The sequence below is a fragment of the Hoplias malabaricus genome, chromosome 2 (assembly GCF_029633855.1).
Source record: "Hoplias malabaricus isolate fHopMal1 chromosome 2, fHopMal1.hap1, whole genome shotgun sequence".
In the NCBI taxonomy this organism is placed as follows: domain Eukaryota; kingdom Metazoa; phylum Chordata; class Actinopteri; order Characiformes; family Erythrinidae; genus Hoplias; species Hoplias malabaricus.
In genome coordinates, this window is record NC_089801.1 from 39,953,694 (window position 1) to 39,977,614 (window position 23,921).

At 43.1% G+C, this 23,921-nt stretch overlaps 1 protein-coding gene across 10 annotated transcripts in view; it reads right to left on the minus strand.

Annotated features, from left to right (window-relative positions):
- The window catches only part of gria3a (glutamate receptor, ionotropic, AMPA 3a), a 51,706-nt gene that overhangs the window by 8,660 nt on the left and 19,125 nt on the right, over positions 1 to 23,921 (minus strand). For 2 of the 10 annotated variants that reach the window (XM_066659595.1, XM_066659592.1), the window contains 5 exons: positions 17,880 to 18,086; positions 15,745 to 16,115; positions 10,670 to 10,868; positions 4,803 to 5,050; positions 2,805 to 2,919 (listed from right to left, as the gene is read on the minus strand). In XM_066659595.1, coding sequence (XP_066515692.1) covers positions 2,805 to 2,919; positions 4,803 to 5,050; positions 10,670 to 10,868; positions 15,745 to 16,115; positions 17,880 to 18,086 — 1,140 coding nt within the window. Of the gene's footprint in view, positions 1 to 660; positions 1,362 to 2,756; positions 2,920 to 4,798; positions 5,051 to 10,669; positions 10,869 to 15,744; positions 16,116 to 17,879; positions 18,087 to 23,921 lie in introns of those variants that run through there. The other 8 variants (XM_066659594.1, XR_010800280.1, XM_066659596.1 and 5 more) reach the window with 8 other exon arrangements.

Below are 23,921 nucleotides of genomic sequence, written 5' to 3' on the forward strand. Positions count from 1 at the left end.
CTGTCTCTTGTTCAAGAGTGGCTCGACACAATGAATGCGACGCTGAAACCCATGTCTTACGTACGTCTGTGTGGTGGTGGTTCTTGAAGCACTGACTCCAGCTGCAGTCCAGTCTTTGTGAATCTCCCCCACATTTTTGAATGGGTTTTGTTTCATAATCCTCCACAGGGTGCGGTTATCCCTATTGATTGTACACTTTTTTCTACTACATCTTTTCCTTCCCTTTGCCTCTCTATTAATGAGCTTGGACACAGAGCTCTGTGAACAGCCAGCCTCTATACAATGACCTTTTGTGTCTTGCTCTGCTTGTGTAAGGTGTCAATGGTTGTCTTTTGGACAACTGTCAAGTCAGCAGTCTTCCCCATGATTGTGGAGCCTACAGAACTAGACTGAGAGACCATTTAAAGGCCTTTGCAGGTGTTTTGAGTTAATTCGCTGATTAGAGTGTGGCACCAGGTGTCTTCAATGTTGAACCTTTTCACAATATTCTAATTTTCTGAGATACTGAATTCGGGGTTTTCATTAGTTGTCAGTTATAATCATCAAATTAAAAGAAATAAACAATTGAAATATATCAGTCTGTGTGTAATGAATGAGTATAATATACAAGTTTCTATTTTCAAAAGGATTTACTGAAATAAATCAACTTTTTCATGATATTCTAACATTTTGTGTAGGAGCCCAAACTCAAACCATTAAGGTTAATACCTTTACTCTATAGCAGTGGTTCTCAAACTTTTTAGACCAAGTACCACCTATTATCAAATCAAAGCCTCCTGTACCACCTGTAAAGCTTATGAATGTGTTGCTTGAATATTTGTAATTTGCATCTATTACACAAAGTTATTGTAAAATAATAAAAATTATAGAGCAGATAGAAATATTAAGCTCAGACTGAATGTTTTAAACAGTTATACATTTATGAGAACATATACAATTTTGGCGGAAATAAACATTTAGAAAAAAAGTTTGAAAGATTTTAATATGCGCTTTAATAGACTATATGTGAAAACAGCTCAGTGCTTGAAGCAGGTGCTTCCAGTGGCTCCCAGCACTTGTTAACAGTAAATAGACTGTAGTTGAAGGAGGCACAGTGCTGTTAAACAGTGTTTTAGGACTCTAATGTTTTCCTTCCTTCCAGTTTCAGATTTTCAGTTATTAGTTCATTTTTGAATTAAATTGTAATTTTTTTAAGGTCACTTGGCGTACCACCACTTGCTGCTTCATGTACCACAGTTTGAGAACCACTGCTCTATAGTATTACTGGGTAGTACACAATTGGGATGCAGCCATATTCATCTTCTGTCAGAGCTTCTTCCTGGTCAGGGTGGCAGTCACTGGGCCGAAGGCTGGAACACACCCTGGAAAGACCACAGTCCAGGATTTACACTGATGCATAGTTCGAACCCACAATACTCACATGTGCAGTATATTTGCTGTGAAGAGCTGATTTACTCCCATCATGCATTGCAGGGTCACAGGCAGGTGAATAAATGAGAAACATGCAGTCCTGATGTCATAACGGACTAAACACCCTCTACCCAGCATGCTCAGCGATTCCGCACACGTATGGCAGCCCTTCACCCACACGGGCAGTTTAACCCAATATATGAAACCAATTAGAGGAGAGGAATAGATGTCAGAGCCAATCACAAGAGAGAAGTGGTCTGCCATTTTGTGTGGGAGGGGCCAAACACAGGGTGACTGTCACTAAAGCTCAGGGACTGGAGAAGTGTATGTGTGGGCACAAAGGAGCGGGGCTTATTCCTAATTCCTCCAGGATGACTGACAGTGAGCCTGGCATGTGGTGCAGTAAGGGACTGTTGGAAGTGTATTTTTATTCCATTAGAGTTCTCACGTTAGCCTGTGAATGCTTAGTCCCCTCAAGACATCGCTGTTTGCCTCGCTGTCGCTCACCCCATATCCCATCATCTCGTCCTCTGTGGGCAGAGAGTCTGGCAGCCTTTAAAGGTTTACTCTTTTCAGTCCTGTGTCTCTGTTTGGGGAAACCTGTCCTTTATAAATAATCTCTTATCTTCTCTAATATTAGTGTTATTGTTATCTACATCATTATTATTATTATTATTATTGATGCTTACAACTTCCTCCGGTTGCCATGGAGAAGTGAAAAGTAGCCAAAACTTACAAGCCACCTTCCACAACTACACAGCAACCCTAACTACACCCAAACTAGACCTTTACTTTCTATTTTCCACCAATTATTTTTTGACAATAGACTTGTATTTTAACAGATTTATAGTCACTCTTCTGAGTGACGCTGTAGATGTGGGTCACCTTTATGTCCTGACCAGAATTAAAGAGTGACTGATCAATAACCACTTCATCTCTCTCTTTCTATTCTATGTATTTTATCTTTCTTTGTTCTATAACTCGTTCTTCTTTCTCAGTTTTCTCTCTTTGATCTGTTCCCTCCATTTCTGTTCTTTCTCCCTGTCCTCTGCTCTCTGTCACACTGTTCTCTCTCTCTCTCTCTGTCCACTGTACGAGTAAAGGGTTCAATCTGATCTCAGCTTGCATTAATCTCCTAAAGCAAAGCCACATAAGCGTCTGGTGTTCATGGTGATCGCAGCGTTGGCAGCTACCAAGGCAGTGATTGGCATGGATGTAGTTGTCATGGTAAGTGTTGGCAAGGCAAGAGTTACCATGGACATGGTCACCAAAGCGAGGAGGGGTTGCATTACTGTTGCCGGGGTCAAAAGGTCACAGCCTTGCTGACTGCTCATCACAGGTTTGTCTGGTTAATTTTTTTGTTTGTTTATTTGTCGGTGGAGGTTGAGGCTGACCTTGGAGTCTCCGCCCCCGCTGCCACACTCTCCTTTGTCGTACCACCATTTGTTTTTCAGCTTGTCCAAAAGGCCCTGCTCATTCAGCTTTAGCACAGCCAGGTTCACAGCACTTCTTGAAACGATAAAACATAATTTGTAAGAAGAAAAGTCTCAGGGTCCGTGAGAAATCTAATCCGCACTGGCCTGAGAACGACCATGACCTGAGGACAGATGAGGAGGAGGAACTCTAAAACCTCAGGCTCCGCCCACTCACATGGTCTGTTGGGGTCACTGCCACTGTTTTACAAAACCATGATGAAAATTATCAGAGGAAGGGGCTTGGCCCCTCTGAACCGACGTAGATGGGAGTTATGCCGTATGGGGGAGTGTAGACCAGGGTTTCTCAACCTGTGGGCCACAGGCCACTACTGCACTGTGAAGCACACTCTAGTGGTCCGCAGCCCATCCTCAGGAGACTTGGCAGAAAAGAGAATCATAGCCTTTAAAAACAGGCCCTTGGTGATAATGCGTAGAAGCATAGCAGGAGGAGTCACAGCGCTTGGCGTTAAACATCATCAGTTGCATCTACACATCTTGCATTCTACACATTTTAGTTCCTGTGACTGAACTAAAACGATGTTTCAGGCGATTTCTCAGGCCCCAATTCTCAGTTTTTAGTGTTTTCTCTGAAGAAATAAAAGACAAAAATCATTTTACATAAAAAGTTGAGTTTTGTTTCCTTGTGTCCATTGTCATTTCTATTAAAAGGGTCGTGAGGAGGAGGAGAAGGTTGAGAACCCCTGGTGTAGGCAATTGGATAGGGGCCTGAACAGGGGTGTGTGTGTGTGTGTGTGTGTTGGTTTATGTGTGTGGGGTGGAGGATCACACTGACCGAGGGGGGTTAGTGACCACTGCTGTATGTGGATGGTGATGATGATGACTATAATTAAACCCTGATAAAAGAAATACAGCAGCTCTGTACAGCTTGTCCAACCTAGCAACAGTTTCTATATAAGAACTTATTAGTGGGTGGAGCCTGGAGAAAGTCAATGAAATGCAGATGTAGCAGGTGCTCTGTGAGAGGTGGGGGTACGAGGAAGATGGATTGGTTAATTGGTTTAATTAAAGAGGCTGTTTGACTGGTTGATTGTTTAACTGCGATGGCTAAGTGCCGACAGAAATGTGTGTGGGTGAGAGAGTTAGAGTGAGGGTTATAGGTGAAATGCAGAATGGAGGGATAGTCCGTCATCAGGAGGAGAAGAAAATAATGCAGGAAAAGTAACGACATGCAGACAAAAAGGGAACAGAGCAGTACCGTAAATACCAGGGAACAACAAACAAACAAATAAATAAGCAAACAGGAATAAACAATTCACATTCAGAAAGAGTTCAAAGCTTCATCAACAGATACGAGGAGAAGAAAGAGAAGGAAAACATGGAAAGCACCAAAAGTGTACCACGCATGGAACACTGCAAAATGTACAAACACATTTCTTCTATTAAAAAAAACAAAACATCAACATTAACAGTGCAAACAAACAAACAAACGCATGAAAATCAGAGCCTTTTAAACAAACATGACACGGCATTACCTCTTCATCACCTCAGAGAGAGAGAGAGAGAGAGAGAGAGAGAGAAAAGATAGGAAGAAAGTAGGGAAAGGTGGAGACAATGAAAAGAAAAGCAAAAGAGAGTAGAGTGAGAAAGGAACAAATGTCAAACGAGAAGAAAGCAAAAGTGAAAACAATAATGCGAAAATAAATGAAAGGGAAAATAGAAAGTGAAATAAAAAACAAAACCGATTTGAAGAAGATTCAAAAGTGAAGAAGGAAAACAAGAAAGACAGTTAGAGAGCGACACTCAAAGAAAGTGAAAGATGGTGAGAGATAGACCAAGACAGAGACTGACAGAGAGAGAGAGAGAGAGACAGATAGACTGAAAGATAGAGAGACGGTGGTATCAGGGGGGGTGGAATACTATAACAACATGAGGGGATTGTTATATTATTCCACCCACCTTAATGCCGACCCTTTGGGTGTGGCTACCCCGTAGCCCTTGGAGTCCAGGTTCCCCCCGACCTTCATGGTGTCGCAGGGCTTCCTCTGCTCAATGTACTCGTTCATTGTTGACTCCAGGAGGAACGCAAATTTCCCTTTGGACTTCCGCACTCGTGCCACGCCGTCTGGTGTCGTCTTCACAAACACAGAGGGCTCAGCAGACTTCATATAGGACCACATCTTCTCATACACCGCAATTTTTGACCTCTGACACACACCACACAGACAGAGTCAGGACTCACACACAATCATAACACACATCCACACACAATTTAAAGAAGACATTCTTTACTTAAGTAGGACAAATTCACACACACACCCTGCAGTGTGCAAGTAGGTCAGTCTGACCTCCAAACAGCTGCTGTGTGAGAGTACTCTACAAAAATAAAAGTGTGTGTGTGTGTTCTCTTTCACTCCAGAAGGGTGTGTGTCTGTATATGTATGTGTACCTTGGGGTAATTCTCTGTGAACAGAGCAGTGAGTAGATTCAGGTTTAGCCGTTATCATGTCTGTGCTGTCAGTTAGCCATTAGCGTGTGGACCAACTAAGACAGGTTAGCATGTGTGGCTCAGGTGGGTTAGCCGCTAGCAGCTGTGTTGTTGTGTGACTTCTTTTTTGCTCTTGCAGCTGGAACAGTTCTCCACAAGAGGGAGAGATACCTCTCTGTCACAGCCCCTGTGTATCTGCACTGACACCCTCTGCATCACCACACTAATTACAGGAAGTGACATCACCTAAGTCTCTGTCCAGTGACTGAGCTGTGGACAGTAGGACAGTCTCAGAATGTCCAGCATCTCTTAGCACAGGGCCTGAGAATACTGAACCCCTCTGTTCTCTCTGCATCACACACACAAACATACAACCCTCTGTGAGTTGTGTCCAGTCACTCTTTGATTCCCCCTCAAAAAGCCCCAAAGGTAGGATGTTAATTACACCCCAAGCCACTGGATTCTCCACTCAACTTCAGACAGAAACACTGTTCTAGAGCTTCTTTTGGTCCTCCTTTCCAGTGTTGGTGCTGTTTCCCATGGTTGCTCTATGTTCTACTGTTCCTGTTTGCTGAGTTTGTTTGGAAGAAGCTGTTTTTGCTTGCCTTGGTAATACGCTATTTCTGTGCTTATAACATAGTAACTGTCTACAGATTACTTTTACAGATTATTTCAACATTTATTATTATGTACTAAAGAGAGCAGAGACTACAATTTACCAGAACCCTGCAGTAAAAGCTGGTGATAAAACTTAAGTCTTTTGATAAACATAAGTTATTTCATCTATCACTACGACTGCTTATTCCTGTCTGGAGTGTGGCATGTACTGTGATAAACCCCTCTCCAACATTAGTGATAATATAAGTGGGGTTTTTTGTGAGAAGAGTTTGTTATTACACTGTTGGAGAAGGTCAATCAGTTAGAGCTGCACAGGCGGGGGTATAATCAGGGATAGAGAGCAGGATTCAGTCTTATCAGACTTGGGTGTCTCAGGGAGACTTAGTGCCCCTCAGACTCCTACACTGCACTGCTTGATGTACAAGTGGTGTTCAGATAATCATGTGAGGTTTATAGACAATTGAGGGGAAGCCTGGTCTTTTAGGGCAAGATGGTATCCATTCCCATGTGGGAGGGTGCTGCTCTAGTTTATTGCAGCATTTCACATAGTCTGTTATTTGACAAAGTAAGAATAAAGCGCTTCTGACAAACCAGAGCAAACAGACAGGCTAATCTGACCATCTGCACGCAGCCTTGAGATCTCATCTAGGTACAACTTTATTGAAACTGTGTCTGCTTAATATATGATCACTTAATTCTAAAGCTCTCATTGTTAAAATTATAAGTGATCAGTGTATTGATGTTTCATGTCTTACTGAGACTCGGATTAGACACAGTGAATATTTCACATTAAATTAAGCACCTGTAGAGTTAGCATTATGTACACAGTCCAAAGTTATCATGCAGGAGGTGTAGGCATTATCTACCGAAATGCATTACACATTAATCAGAAAAAAAGATTTGTACATTTACTTCTTTTGAAATCCTTTCTGTTAACATAACCATTCCTCTTACAAACAAGTTGTAGTTTAGTTTCACTGTTTAATATTTACAGGCTATCATGTCCTTATTCAGAAGTTTTACAAGAATTTATTGACTTTATTGCAAATTCAGCAGTGGGAGGTAATAAAGTACTTATCATGGGAGACTTTAATATCCAGTTTGACAATGTAGATGGTCCACTACATAAGGCATTTTCATCAATCCTAGACTCAGTCTGCTTCACCCAAAGTGTAACAGGACCTATTTTTGACTCTGGGTGTCAGCATAGATTACCTAACCATTCTTCCTCAAACCACAGTAATATTTTGTAGCCAGTGGCCCTAATATGTTCGTGGAGAAAGTAGGTCGCTGTGCCTTTTAGAAATTCATGGGAAAGTTGGGTAGTTGAGCCTCGCGATATTAGCTGAATTATTGTTTGGTTCTTTGTTAGAAGCATTTGTTAACCAGCAAAAACAGCGTGTGATGGATCTTTTTCTTCTAGTGAATGCTGTCCATTTTTAAAGATTTTCTTTTAACTAATGCCGGTGTTGCCAAGGTGAGATTTTTTTGGTGTAGTGTAGTGATGTTTTTTTATTTATTTCAGTAATTCCATTCAAAAAGTAAAACTTGTATATTTTACTCATTCATTACACACAGACTGATATATTTCAAGTGTATATTTCTTTTAATTTGATGATTATAACTGACAACTAATGAAAATTCAGTTTCTCAGAAAATTAGTATATTGTTCAATATTGAAGACACCTGGTGCCACACTCTAATCATTGAATTAACTTAAAACACCTGCAAAGGCCTTTGCATGGTCTCTCAGTCTAGTTCTATAGGCTACACAATCATAGGGAAGACTGCTGGCTTGACAGTTGTCTAGAAGATGACCATTGACACCTTACACAAGCAGGGCAAGACACAAAAGGTCATTGCTAAAGAGGCTGGCTGTTCACAGAGCTCTGTGTCCAAACACATTAATAGAGAGGTGAAGGGAAGGAAACGATGTGGTAGAAAAAAGTGTACAATCAATAAGGATAACCGCACCCTGTAGAGGATTGTGAAACAAAACCCATTAAAAAATGTGGGGAAGATTCACAAAGACTGGACTACAGCTGGAGTCAGTGCTTCAAGAACCACCACCACGCAGACGTATGTAAGACATGGGTTTCAACGTCACATTCATTGTGTCAAGCCACTCTTGAAGAGTGAAAAATTTTGCATTTCCTTTGGAAATCAAGGTCCCAGAGTCTAAAGGAAGCGAGGAGAGGCACAGAATCCACGTTGCTTGAGGCCCAGAGTAAAGTTTTTACTGTCAGTGATAGTTTGTGGTGCCATGTCATCTGCTGGTGTTGGTCCTGTGTTTTCTGAGGTCCAAGGTCAACGCAGCCATCTACCAGGAAGTTTTAGAGCACTTCATGCTTCCTGCTGCTGACCAACTTTATGGAGATGCAGGTTTCATTTTCCAACAGGACTTTGCACCTGAATGCGGTGCCAAAGCTACCAGTACCTGGTTTAAGGACCATGGTCTCCCTGTTCTTAATTGGTCAGCAAACTCACCTGACCTTATGGGGTATTGTGAAGAGGAAGATGCAATACGCCAGACCCAACAATGCAGAAGAGTTGAAGGCCACTATCAGAGCAACCTGGGCTCTCATAACACCTGAGCAGTGCCACAGACTGATTGACTCCATGCCACTCTGCATTGCTGCAGTAATTCAGGCAAAAAGAGCCCCAACTAAGTATTGAGTGCTGTACATGCTCATACTTTTTAGTTGGCCAGCGTTTCTAAAAATCCTTTTGTTGTATTGGTCTTAAGTAATATTCTAATTTTCTGAATTTAAACAAATACTGAATTTGGGGTTTTTATTAGTTGTCAGGTATAATCATCAAATTAAAAGAAATAAACACTTGAAATATATCAGTCTGTGTGTAATGAATGAGTATAATATACAAGATTCACTTTTTGAATGGAATTACTGAAATAAATCAACTTTTTCCTCATATTCTAGTTTTATGACCAGCACCTGTACATTCCCACGATACTGCCTGAAATGCTCAGTAACGCCAAATACAGCGTTAAATTTTATTCAAAATCTTCCAGATTGATCAACTTTAGTTCTATCCTGTTGGACTGAACAGACTGTTTAGAAAATACCCTAAGATCAACTGAAAAAGATATTGTAGCACCGCCTAAAGAGTAAACTTATTACACAAAAAAATCTTGTTTCATCGTATAAAGACCAAGTGCGTACCTTAAAGTACATAGTAAGGAAATTAGAGAGGATATGGAGAATGACCAGTCTGGAAGTCTTCCATTGTGCTTGAGTCTTATTAAATACAGAAGGGAACTTGCCAAAGCACACTCAGAATGTCTTGCTTCTCTGACTGAGAACCACAAAAATAAGCCTAAATTTTTTTTCTAATGTCTGGAAGTAGGACACTGTCTCAGTCTTTAAGTCTAGGCTGAAAACTTACTTGTTTAGTTTTCAGTAATAACTTGTTCCCCTTGGATTAAGGCTGCAGATCCAAGAGTTCACTGACATATGAAATTATGGTAAGCTGCAATGCTGGTGCTGTCTCACTGCTTACATGCAATCACTCAAGTTTGTTGATATTGGAGTGTGGGGATGCCAGGGTTCCAGGGTGCCTTCTCTACTTTTGGTTTGGCTGTTGTAGTTAGATCTGCTGGAGTCAATCACCATAAATACAAACTGAACTCTCTACTGCCTTTGAGTTAATGACTGCCCTCCTGTCCAGGTGATACTAATGTAAGACTGATGAGAGCAGTTATATGCCTTTCATTTCCGCAATTTTAAATGAAATCTAATCTAATTAAATGAAATTACATTTTTTATAATGTGCTTGACCAGAGGAGGATGTGTCTCCCTTGTGAGCCTCCAGCTTCGAAAGGGTTTTTTTTCTTGCCATTGTCGCATTGTCATTCATTCATTTATTGTCTATAACTGCTTATCCAGTTCAGGGTCATGGTGGGTCCAAAGCCTACCTGAAATCATTGGGCACTATGCAGGAACACACCCTGGAGGAGAATCCAATCCATCACAGGGCAACACACATTCACATATTCACTATGGACACATTTGAGTAGTTCACCTACCACAGTGTGTTTTTGAACCATGGGAAGAAACCCAAGCAGACATGGGAAGCACATACCAAATTCCTCACAGACAGTCACTTGATGTAGGGCTCGAATCCACAACACCAAGACCCTGGAGCCTTGTGACAGTGACACTATGCATCATCATGTTTGTAACCCACCAGATCATGTAATCCTAATCTTGATCAACACCAATCATGTAAGCGCTTATCCAGTTCAGGGTCGCGGGGGGTCCAGAGCCTACCTGGAATCATTGGGCGCAAGGCGGGAATACACCCTGGAGGGCAGGGCAACACAGACACACACACACACATTCACTCACACACTCACATCTACGGACACTTTTGAGTCGCCAATCCACCTACCAAAGTGTGTTTTTGGACCCGGAGGAAACCCACGCGGAGACGGGGAGAACACACCACACTCCTCACAGACAGTCACCCGGAGCGGGAATCGAACCCACAACCTCCAGGCCTCTGGAGCTGTGTGACTGTGACACTACCTGCTGCGCCACCTTCTGTGACCTGCGTCACCAAATAAGATAATCCGTTAACTCTAAATGGAGGCAATGTATTTTTCTGTGAGCCCAGATTCCTGCCAATGAGTGCTCTTTAAAGGGTTGAAGTGGAGTAAGTGTTCTGATGTGAGTATTCTAGAGTGGGTGGGAGTTCTCACCCTGAAGAACTCCTTGGTGGAACCAGAGTCCAGGGTTCCATAGGCGATCTCCGTCTGTTTGGCCAGATCCTCAGCACTCTCGATTGGAGACACCATCCGCTCTACTGTCAGGAACGCTGCCAGGTTTGCAGTGTATGAGGAGATTATTATTAGAGTGAAGAACCACCAGACTCCACCCACTATACGCCCGGACAGAGACCTGAGAGAGAGGAAGGAGAGAAAGAGACAGTAGGGTGACAGAGAGACACACAGACAGAGAGAGAGAGAGAGAGAGAGAGAGAGAGAGACAGAGAAAGAGAGTAAGAGAGAGAGAGACAGAAGGCATAAGGAGGAAATATACATTGAAAGAAAGGATTAAATAGGAAGAAAACAAACGAAGAGTTTGGCAGGAAATGTCATCTGTACACTAATCTAATTCTAATCTAGAGTAACACTAATCTGGATCAGCTACTCCTAATCTAGAATAATAATTCAGATAATACTTCTCCTTTAACTCGGACAATGCAGCAGAAAAGAATGTGTTTCTCCATGAGCTCAGGTTCCTATCGACGATCCCCCGAGACACACAGATAATTTGGAGTGATGAAGTGAAAGTGATGATGATGATGATGATGATGATGATAAAGATGTTGAAGAAGAGAAGGATGATGAAGATGATGATGAAGAGGAGGATAAATATGAAGATGATGAACATGAAGACGATAAAGATTGATGAAGATGATGGCGATGGTGATTAAAATAAAGTTAACGAAGGTGATAAAGATGAAAATGGAGATGAAGACAATGTTGATGAAGATGTTGATGAGGGTGATGGTGATGAAAATGGACATAAAGACGATGTTGAAGAAGATGAAATGGTTATGTTCCGATGCAGATCAAGAATAAAGGCATGGTCCAGTAACAGTAGTGAGTGAAATAATGGATGTGTGCTGAAAAGGTTATGGAGTGATGAAAGAGGTCTGGGTTTCTTTACTCTGACTGCTTCCCCCGTGACCCGGATCCAGATAAGCGGTGGATAATGGATGGATGGATGGAGATGAAAGAGGAGGAGTCTGAGAGAAAAAGTGAAGAGCGTCCAAACACATGACACGGAGACATGCAGCAAAGACACGATAACCCTCCAAGATCACCACAGAGAGAGACCAAAGAGAAAGACATAACAGAGAGAGAGAGAGAGAGGGACAGAGATTTAAGTGGCAGCAAAAGAAAAAGAAAAAGAAAACCCAAAAAAAAATACCATCAGCTCGTAACTGAAACAAATGTCTAAGGTATTTCTCACTCTGGGAAATTAAATTTATAATATATCCTTGTGATATGACACAGATAAAACAACAAAAGACTGTTTGAGGGGGAACCAGTCGAGAGTTTATCATCAACTGTAGCTGAGAATACAGAGCGCAGCCTGGTGATTGTAAAAGGCTTTACCATCACTAACAGCAAGCGATAACACCGTAAAACGGCGGCACCTATGCACACAGCGGACACAGACAAAGGAAAAGATAACAGTAATAATAATTATACACAAGATAAGATGTAAAATATCCTATGCCAATCCATTAGAGCTTCACATAGGGCCCACCTCACACTCTTTCTACAAGCCGCAAAATAATTTCTATTGTTCCAATCCTACAGCTACACCTTGAGGTTGCTGTGGCCTTTTATGATCCGATCAGCAACCAGCTACCGTTAATCATTGAGCCCTTCACGAGTACCCAAACCACCCACTGCATCACTAGCTCTCCACAGGGGTCATCAGGTAGGCACCTCCCATCGTCAGTGTTTCACTGAATTAAGCCCACGACACATCAAGAAAGCTCAACAGTGCTAGCTAGATTTACAGTCCTACCTTACCCTTAGGTATTAACAACCGTAAACCCATACTGGCCTCCCTGGTGACTACTGCTGTACCTAGCCCCACTGGCACCGTTAATGCATGTTCAGTTCTACCAGTTACCCTCCACAAATCTACCCCATACCAACACAAAAGCTGACCCCCACAGCACTGATTAAACTACACACATACACCACCATGGATGGGTCAAATGCAGAGAAGCAGTTTCCCTAAGGAGATCAATAAAGTTGTTTCTTCTTCTACTTTTCTAAAAATACCTAATACACAATTAGTGCTTCAAAGACAAATCCTTCAAACACACCTGTATGACCGACTCCACTTCAAGCTAAAAGCACACCTCACTCCATCACTCAACCCAAGATCAGCACCCAAGATTTACACTGCTGTAGCTGTTACAAAATACTCATCTACACTGTTTTGTTCATTTTATCATCACTATCTTCATTTATTTACATTTCTACAGTGGCATTAATATTTACTGAGTTTACTTTAATTCATTAATAAGACACCGATTACTCTTTCATATGGTTAAGTTGACTATCACTTTGTGAAATACCTGTAATTGTATGACAGTGGTTTCCTTCTCAGTTACTTGAAAATCAATTTAGCAAAATGGAAAAGCAATCCTTTCTTGGATTTATGGGGAAAAATAATCACAAGAACATATGTCAAAAATACCCAACAGCAAACATATTGAAGAACAATTTAAAAATCCATATAATTCAAACAAGGATAAAATCACAAGAAATCTCTTTGGTTTAGAAACAGCAGTAAAAAATACTCAGTGCTCACTATACTTCCCTATTACAATACAGGAACTAACAGAAAAACTCTATAAAACAGAAAAGCTTGTGCAATTGACAACAACAAAAACAATCGTACAACACAGCAGTCCCAAATTACAATATGCTATAATTAAATGCTAAAAGTTACATTTTCCCAGTGATCTGGAACAGAGGCCTGATTACCCCAATCCATAAACATGGAAACAAATTTGACCCGAACAATACAGAGGAATTGTGTAAACAGTAATTTAAGCGTATACTTAAGTAGTATACTAAACAACAGACTCTTAATGCATTTGAATGAACACAATATCCTTTAAAAAAGTCAAATTGGCTTCTCATCGAACCTCAGATCCTGTTTACACCCTACATGCTCTCATTCAAAAACACGCCCATCAGAATATCTTTTCAGAAAATCTTTATCAGAATATATTGGCTTGCTTTGTAGACTTTAAAAAAAGCATTTGATTCGGTTTCTCACAATAGCACAACTCCTTCAGTTACTGGAATCTGTCATAGGAGAGAAGGTTTATGAATGAATGAAATCTAAATATAATGTTAATAAATGTGCAATTAAAATAAAAACAAAACAAAACAGAACAGAAGTCTTTACACAAGGACGTGGAGTGCATCAAGGCTGTAATTTTTCTCCAACACTTCAATATTTACATAAATGAAATGCCAAAACCATTGAACAATCACCAAATTTAGGATTGGAGTAAAATAAAATGATGCAGATGATTTAGTCTTATTAGCACCTACAGCAAACACATATCAGCAACATCTATCAGTGCTGGAAGATCACTTGTCAAAATTGGTCCCTAGATATTAAGATGAATAAAATGAAGGTCATGATTTAAAAAAAAAAAAAAAAAGCCACATCTCAACAATCTAAATTCCATTTAAAGGAGACACTCTACAACACACCCTGAAGTATAATTATCTATGACTGCTAATCAGTGCAGCTGTCAGATTCTGTAAAATGATGAATGCATTGGTAGAAAAAGCAAGAAGTGCATATTTCACCAAAGAAACACTAAACACATTCAACCGACTCATTAAAATCTGGATAAAAAAACTTCATAATTAAACCCATACATTTTTATGGTAGGGAAGTGTGGGGACCCGTGATGTACCAAGGAAACAAAAATACAACACAACAGAAAAAAATAATCACCTAGAATTTTGTAAAGACATTTTAAAATTGCACCAGAACACTGTAAACCTGGAGAGCTGAGACGGGGAAGTTTCCCCTCTCACTCTCTCTGTTATGTTAAAAAGAGCCCTGAAATTCCACTCCCACCTCGCCCAGTCCCACCCAGACTCATACCACCACACAGCATACATCTATAACTGCACACACCAAGACACAGACCACCTCAGATAGATTAAACAAAAACATCACATTCACGCTAACATCCTTTTCACCCTCTCACATACACACAGCTTAAAATGGTCCACAAAACCCATCAGTCATTGGCTTCATGTGAATACACACTCGCAAACTGTCTAATTAAAAACCCCAGAGAGCAACAAACACTAATACTGTAAATACTAAGTGCCCACAGCCTGGACATAGAGACCGGACACTAGAGGAAGCACTGGAGTCCAAGAGAGGAGCGGCTCTGTTCCCACTGCGGCTCAGGAGAGACAGAAACAGAGCAGCACTCAAATACTCACACCTCAGGAAAGAGTTCCTACACTCAGTAAAAACTCTCATCCCTTCACTGGAACATGAAAGATGAAGATCTGCTGTGTGGGAGATTCCAGAATGTGTTGAATTATCTGCTAAATATGTTCACAGTTGTCACACCCTGAGAGAAGAGGCCAACACTGCATTAAACCAATGACACACACTCATCAGAGTCCTATATGTACTATATGTAAATGTATGTATTTTTTATATTATTATTTACTTATGCTCTTTATTATTTCACGAATTTTTGTTGTTATTTGCTTTGGCAACAACTGGTATTTATATTGTTTCAGTATCTCTATCTCACCTCGTTGTCTCTGTTTCAGTGTTTCGTTGTCTAAGTGTCTTGTTGTTTTAGTGTTTTAGTGTCTCATTGTCTGTGTCTCTGCTGTCATTTTAATCGCAGTGTAATTCCATGTCCTTGCAGTGTGTTGTTGTTATTTTGGGGCAGCGCTCATCTATCATAAAGTTTGTGGAAGAGAAACAGCAAAAAAGTCAAGGTAAAGCAGAATAAAGAGACTGAATAAAAAAACAATGGATGAGAACCCGATATTTATGAAAATATACAGAAAACAACAGGCACACAGCATCACCTCTAACCACCAAATCACCATAAAATGAGAACCAGGAGAACATGACAGAGAGAGGGAGAGAGACAGACAGACAGAGAGCATGAGAGACGAAGTGAGACAAATGGAGGTGAACGAATGAGGAGGGTCCAGGTCCTGTAGGTGGAACCCACCTTGGTGAGATATCGCAGCCCTGCTGCATGAAGGCTCCGAGGGAGAACCAGAGGCTGTTGAAGATGCCAAAGTCGTTGGGGGGGTCGGGGGGGCTCTGTGGGTCTTTAGCCTCATCCTCCTCCAGGTGCCACTCGTAGGGACTGAAGCGGCTTACGAGGAACAGCACGACACTCACGCCGATGTAGGCAAACACAATACACATCCAGATCTCGTAAGCCAGGGGGTCAAGAAAGGAGAACACCCCCGGCTTCGACTTCTGCGGCTTCTTGATCATGATGGAGATCCCCAGACTCATGAAGGGCTTGGAGAAGTCGATGACCTCCTCTCGTACCAGAGTGATGGTCAGCGGCGCAACCGCGATATCTGCCCTCTACAAACACAACAACAACAACATCACAACAACAACTACTATCACAGTAACAGTAGAGTGATGGTCAGCGGAGCAACCGCGATATCGGCCCTCTACAAACACAACAAAAACATCACAACCACAACAGCAACAACGTCACTTAACGACAACACAGCCACAACAACTACTACCACAGTAACACCACAGTGATGGTCAGCAGAGTGACCGTGATATTGGCACTCTACAATCACAACATCACAACAACAAGAAAGACATCAACAATCAGACAACAACAACAATTAGAACAATACACAACGACTACCACAGTAACAGCGGAGCGACCATGATATTGGCCATCTACAATCACAACATCAACAACAACATCACAACCACAACAAAGATGTCAACAATCAGAACAACAGCAACTGCTATCATAGTAACAGCAGAGTGATGATCAGCAGAGCAGTGGCTATATCTGCCCTCTACAAACACAACAACAATATCAACAATCACAACCACAACAACTACTATTACAGTAACAACACAGTCATGGTCAATGGAGCGACTGTGATATCGTCCTGCTACAAACACAACATCATAACAACGACATCAACAACTAGAGTCATGGTTGGAGGAGTGATATATCTGACCTCTGACCTCATTTTCCTCAGACTAACACAGTGTGGCCCGGTTCAGATCTAATCCAGTGCACTGACTGGAAAAACCTGAGCTGCCATTTGAACCCAAACTGATCCGGTTCTTACAGAAGAGCCACAGAATCCTCAGCAGTTCTGACCTACCACAGATGGGCGGAGTTAACTACACGTCTCCATTGTAGGTAAGGTTTGGCACTAATACTGTACCCTGAAGGGGTTAAACTGCGATGTCCAGTTCAGAGCAGCGGTCAGACATGTGTCCAGAGGTTTTAGAATCAGTACGTTCTGAACGGCGTGTGATCCTAGTCTGAGTCTGGAGACACAGTGTGAAGTTGGGATTCTGAGGGCTGTGAACACGGACCAAGACAGAAGACCTGGGTGGAGTCAGCAACACTCATGTGGAGGAAATGTCCAGCCACAAACCCCCCATCAGCGTCAAAACTACAGGACACCTGAACCTCATTAAACTACCAAACTACAGCTAAAGCTCAGGACCCGTCAATGTGTCCCCTGACACTATTAAAATGGAGGCTTTTGTTTGTGTTTAGTCACACATTTCTGTTGTTTTGAGTTCTGAGGATGTGGATATTTTCTAAAATGCTTTTGGCGTGGAAAAAGGTCCTTTGTCAGAGGGGTACTGCTCTGAACTTCTATTTCCATGGTCTTGGAAACTGACCAGGGTCTCATTACAGACTCCCACCCCCTAAGCCCAGTTTATCTCCACCCTCCACCTCAGCATTTACCCCATCTGACCGCTGGAACTCCTGGGTTCTCCCACAAAGTGCCCCCTCAGTTCACAGCGGCCTGCCTCAGTGCCGTGGTCATCCTGTCTCAGTCCCTGACACATGGGTCTATCCGGAAGGGTCAGAAGCCCCTGGAGAACCAAGGCTGCCCATTCCCATCCCCTTTGGGTCGAGCTCACTGAACCTGGGGTTACACATTATCCAGGAGCTCAGGTGACAAATAAACAGCGCTCGCTGCAGGTCAGGGCGGGGGTCTGAGGGGGATCTGTTTGTTCTAGACAGTACCGTTCTGTTTTGGCGACAGAGTGGGTGTTTGTTAGCTGAAGTGTTGCTAGCTTCACGTTAGCAGACCCCCAGCAGCCCCCATGTGTTTGGGCAGGACTTACCCCATACACCAGCTCTCCCACCATGCCGTTCCAGGTCCTGGTCTCGGGGTCACGTGCCCCGTACTTCCCGTCCGCCACGATGGACAGTTTATACCTGATCCCCACGTGCTTTGCTATCTCCGATGCCAAGTCCACGCAGTAGCCCTCATAGCGTTCATTACCCTCCAACTGCAGATAATTCCTCTTAAACATCACATACGGAGCCTCCTGTTAACAACACACACACATAGGGTCAGCACGCACACACACACAAACACACCAAAAACACACACTCACTGGATCATCACACACCACAAACACACATGCATATACACCACTCGTTACCCTCCAATTGCAGATAACTCTTCTTAAACATCACATACAGAGCCTATTGTTAGCAACACACACAACACACATACAGTCACACACACACATTCAAATGTTTAGCACACACACACGCACATTCACAAAACATGGGAAGCATGCGATCGTGCAGGAGACCAGGCTCGGGGACAGAAATGTTCACACACACAGACACACTCACAGGTTCAGCGCGCACACACACCCACCACAAACATGCTCACACACACCGCTCATTACCCTCCAACTACAGCTTATTCCTCTTAAATATCACATACAGAGCCTGCGGTTAACAACACACATAAAGGGTGAGCACGCAGTCACACACACACGTACACTCACAAGTTCAGCGCACACACACATGCACACAGAACACAGATCAGATACAAACATGGGCAGCATGCAATGATGCAGGAGACCAGGCTGGGGGACACAAACATTGACACACACACACACTCACAGGTTCAGTGCACACAAAACAAATGCACACACACAAACCATTTAAAGCAGTAACAGACAGTTACACACTGAGAGTTAGTGATGTGCAGAAGTGCAGAATGGGACTCGGCCAAAAGCAACCAGTGTACGTTAGAGACACACAGCAGCAAAAGCAGGGGTTAAACTGGGTCTGGTCTGGGTTTAACGGTCTGTGTCTGGTCTGGATTAAACTGGATCTGTGTGCATGTGTGTTCTGACTGGAATTTGTCTTTCTGCGGGGAAGATAGGCTTAGAGCTTGTATTTAGTTTGGCTTAGACTTTATTAGTTACTAGGCGGTAGTGCTGTCCTGTCTCATCTAGAGTTCATTGTAATTACTAGTTACAGGTGTGGTTTTGGGTTAGCTCAAGGTGTGAATTACTGGTGGTGGCCTATCTAGCCACAAGACAGATAGAAGCTGCATCTCAACCCAGGGGCAGAGGTCTGCCACACGTTTGCTGTGTTTCTTGTTTTCCTGCTGTTTTTGTTGCCTTTGTTCTACAATGTGCTCTGTCAGCACATGGCTCTCTGTTTGTTTTGGCCCCTTGTCTTCACATTAGCGGAGGCCAAACCATCCTCCACAAGCTGAAGGAGCCGGCGAAGGCAACGTGCTGGAGCCTCCCGCTCACTGGATGACTGCCCCTTCAAGGTCAGGGAAAATTTGGGAGGGAGTTGAGGGTTGGTACTGTTAGCCTTAAACCTCAGGGCAGAAGAGGTGAGGCTAATAGGGGCTCATATCATGAGGATCCTTGGTCAAGGAACTTCATGGTCTTCCTCATGAATGCGCCCATTGGACCTCCTGAACCCTCAACAGCTCCAGCACTTGCCCTTTGAACAGCCCAAGCCCCTGCCTCCGTAGATGTCAATGTAGGGTCCCCTCCATTCATGAACATCATTGCAGGACTACTTGCTGCTCCAGTGAATGTGGCACCCGTTGCTCCTGCACCAGTGAACGTGGCACCCGTTGCTCCTGCTCCAGTGAACATGGCACCCACTGCTCCTGCTCCAGTGAACGTGGCACCCTGTGCCGGTGGAGATGACACTCGCTGCTTAGTCTTAGTGCCAGCTGGCCACTCCTGTCCTGGTGCTGGCGGTGACCCCCACTACTCCTGTTCTTGTGATGGGGCCCCCACCACTTCTGTTCCCGTGATGCTGGCTTCCGCCGCTTCTGTTCCCGTGACAAAAGCCACTTAGGTTCCAGTGAAGTCCGCTCCCACCGCTTCGGTTCCAGTGAAGGCGGCTCCTGCCACTTCTGTTCCCGTGATGGTGGCTTCCGCTGCTCCCGTTCCTGTGACTGTGGCTCCTGCCGTGACAAGGTCTGTCCTTCAAAGACCAAACTGAAATGCAACAGTCGCCACATCTGTCCTAGTGCCGACTGGCCACTCCAAAGACCAAATTGAAATCAGTCAACTCTACAGCAGATTTCCTGTTTGACTGCTGTTACCACCACTAAACGCTGCTCCTGTTCACTCCTGATGGCATAGCCAGAATCTTTGATTTTATTTTTCCCAATTTATTACAGCTGCAGATGAAAACGTTTTATTATAGTGGATTTCACTGAAAATATATCTTAAATAAATAAATCAGCATTTGAAACAGATACGGCCCTTTTCACTAAATGTTCTATCACTGCATTTCTTCTGTGATTCTCTATGCATGCTTTTCATTTTTCTTTTATTGATAATCAGTACACACTTTCCTTTATTTTTTCACAAAAACTCAATGAGGCTGTAGATTTTGGAGTAGTTTATTGAACTATATTAATGAAACAAATAAAATTCTCTCTCTGCTACTTGTTCTTAAACTTTTCTCCAGCATGCTCTCCTAACAGCGATCATTTCCATTGGTGGAAAATGGAAAGGCTATATTAGTAACCATAATAGGTTTCTGATATGAACAGAGCTCAGCAGCCCTCTCCTATAAACAATATTTTACAGAAATAATCACTTTGTTTTCTGTTTCAGCTTCAGTTGCTGTGCATTTACCTCAGACTAGTGTCATTTGACATTGCGAGTAATAAACGAGAGAAAAAAGGGTTCACTCAGATAAACACTACATTTTCCTACAGTTTAATAAACTGCTCCTTGCTCCTTAAACAAAGGAAACATTTGGCTATATTTTTCTTCTTAATAATTGTGTCATATATTATTTGACATTTAGGTTTAAATCCCCGTTCGCTCCTCTACTGACGTCACAATATTCTGAAATCCCATTGGCATGCAAAGAACCTTGGGATATATCCTATATTCCTGTTGCATCCTTTGTTTCTCGTTTGTCAGCTGCATATGAAGAAGTCAGAAGACCCTATTTTCACTGCAGGAGGCGCAAGAGCAGTAATGTTATCTACCCACCATGGTCATTTCAATCTCAGACCAGGGTCATAGGTGGATTCTGGAACTGCCAATCAACAGTCCAAAAAGCAGAATTCATCTCAGCCTTGGGATCACATCATTCTCTGCAATTCCTGGCATTGGCTAAGACCTGGATCACCCCTGAGAACTTCAGCAGCCCTATCCTATGCCTTTAACTTCTCCCACTCTCTGAGACAGCCTGGCAGGAGTGGTGGCACAGGTTTGCTTTTGTCTAGAAAGTGGACTTCCACTTCACTCTCTTTCCCTCATCATTCTATTTCATCTGTTGAATACCATGCTGTTACTGTGTCCTCACCCACTAAACTGCATATTGTCATCTATCATCCCCCTTCTCCTCTATGCAACTTCATCAATGAGTAAGATTCTTTCGAGTCTTTCCCCATCAATGGAACCCCACTCATTCTCCTTGGTGACTTCCACCTGCCAACAGAAAAATTGCAGTCAGCCTGCTTTAAACAATATCACCCACAACCAGCCTCCTCAGACAAATAGATATGGCAACAGATCCTCTCCCTCCCTGCTCTTCCTGTCCATGTCACCCCTTCATGCTCTTCCTTCAATCTCCCTGGATACAGCAAAAGATACTTTCCTTTCCTCACTTTCATCTGCAATTAACCTTTAATGTCCTCAATCCTCCAGGTCTCCAAGATCCTCCCCACTTGCCCCTTGGCTAACAGATGTTCTCCACAGCAACCGGAGAGATCTAAGAAAGGCAGAGGGAAGATAGAGGAAATCCCTGCTTGACTCGGATCTTTGTTCCTACCAATCTCTTCTATCCAGGTTTTTTAAAGAAGTAACTGCTGTGTAGTTGTCGTTCTACAGAGGGAGATTGGAAGCTGATCAGCATCTGATTCACGCAATCTCTTGGGAGTTTTCTCATCTCCCCCTCTTCCCTCATCTCAGTGGATTTGGTCGCCTTCTTCGAGGAGAAGTTTAATAAAATCTGCCAGTTATTTTCCTCTGCCGCCCCACACACACACAACCCCGACTAGTATTAGTAACTAGTGCTGTTAATTTTTTAACCAGCTTTTCCTCCCTTTCCACAGATGATGTCCTACAGCTACTCAAGGCCAACCACCTGCCCACTGGACCCCATCCCATCAACACTGCTCCAGTCAATCTCAGGGGAGCTGCTTGTTCCTTGTCTTCTTGTCAAGTTTTATCGGCCTGCAACTAGCTCACTCTGGACTCCGCAGAGTTCAGCAACTACAGACTGGTATCGCTCCTTCCTTTCCTCTCTAAATATCTTGAATGTGCAGGGTATAATCAGTTGTCACTCTTCCTCACCCAGAACAAGCTCCAAGACCCCAACCAGTCTGGCTTCAAACTGGCACACTCAACTGAAACTGCTCTTCTAGCAGTAACTTGGATGCTCCAGGCAGCAAGATCAGCCAAACTGTCACCAGTTCTGATTCTCCTGGACTTTTCTGCAGCCTTTGACACAGTCAACCACAAGATCCTCCTCAACTATCTCAGAATCACTGGTTCTGCATGGAAATTGTTTAAGTCTTATCTTTTTTAAGGCTTACTTTTACCAGGTAACATGGAACGGAAACTTCCACTCCATGCAGGCCCTCAAGGCTTGTGCTGGGTCCTCTTCTCTTTTCACTGTATACCAGTTGTCTTGGTGAGATAATTACCTCTCGTAGTTTCTCTTACCACTGTTAACACTCAACTAATGGTTTTCTTCCCACCATCTGACATTCAGGTTTCCAGTCGCATCTCATCATGTCTGACTGACAGCTCACCACCAAGCTCAATCCTAGCAGGCTGCTGTTCATGCCTGGAATGGCCAGTCCTCACCATGATCTTGGTATCTCATTTGAGAACTCCTCAATTGTTCCATCTGAAGATGCAAGAAGCCTTGTTGTGGTTCTGGATGGCCAGATATCTTTCACAACCCATGAACCTGACTCAGTCAACAAGCAGTTTTCTATTGTACAACAACCGGCAGATCCGACATTTTCTTTCTAAGGAGGCTGCCCAGGTGGTAGTCCAGTCTCCAGTCATTTGAAGGCTTGACTACTGTAACTCACTCCTGGCTGGTCTTTCTCTGAGGGCCTTTAGGCCCCTTCAGCTTGTATTCCAAAGTTCACCCACATCACTCCACTGCTGCAGGCTTTTCCTGTAGCTGCCCACGTCAGGTTTAAAACTCTCATGCTTGCCTACAAAGCCAAGAACAGACCAGCCCCTCCCTACCTTATGCCATTTGTCAAGAGTCTAGCTGCTTCAAGTCTTTTGAGTTTCAAGTACAGCTTGACTTGACCCGCCATCTGTCAAGACACATGGAATGCTAGCATCAAGACTCTTCTCAGTCCTGGCAGCCAAATGGTGGAACGATCTTTCAAAGCCTGTCCAAACAGTGGACTCTCTTGTGGTCTTCACATGCAGACTGAAGACCCATCTCTTTGTGACCCACTTAAATGAGTACTAAACTGAGACTGTATTGCACTTATACTGTGCTTAACTCCGTTCATTCTAGGTATGAGCACCTACTAGATGCTGTGCATTGTACTTACTATGTTTTTGCTCTTTCTACATATCAGCACTGGCTCTTGTTCTGACAGCATCTACGTTCAAGTTGAGTTTAGACTCAAACCTATTGTACTAGCTAGGAAACACATTCTGCCTGAACACTAAGCACTTTTGTGACTCGCTCTGGATGAGTCTGCTAAATGCTGTAAATGTAAATATAAATGTCTGTGTCTGGTCTGGGTTAAACTGGGTCTGGTCAGGGTTGTGCTAAAGCAGGTCGGGTCAGGTCTGTGCTAAAGTGGGGCGGGTCAGGGTGTTTTGGGCTGTGGATGACTGGGGCAGTTCTGGTCAGTGCTCTCTGGGAGCTGTTGGAGAAGGTGG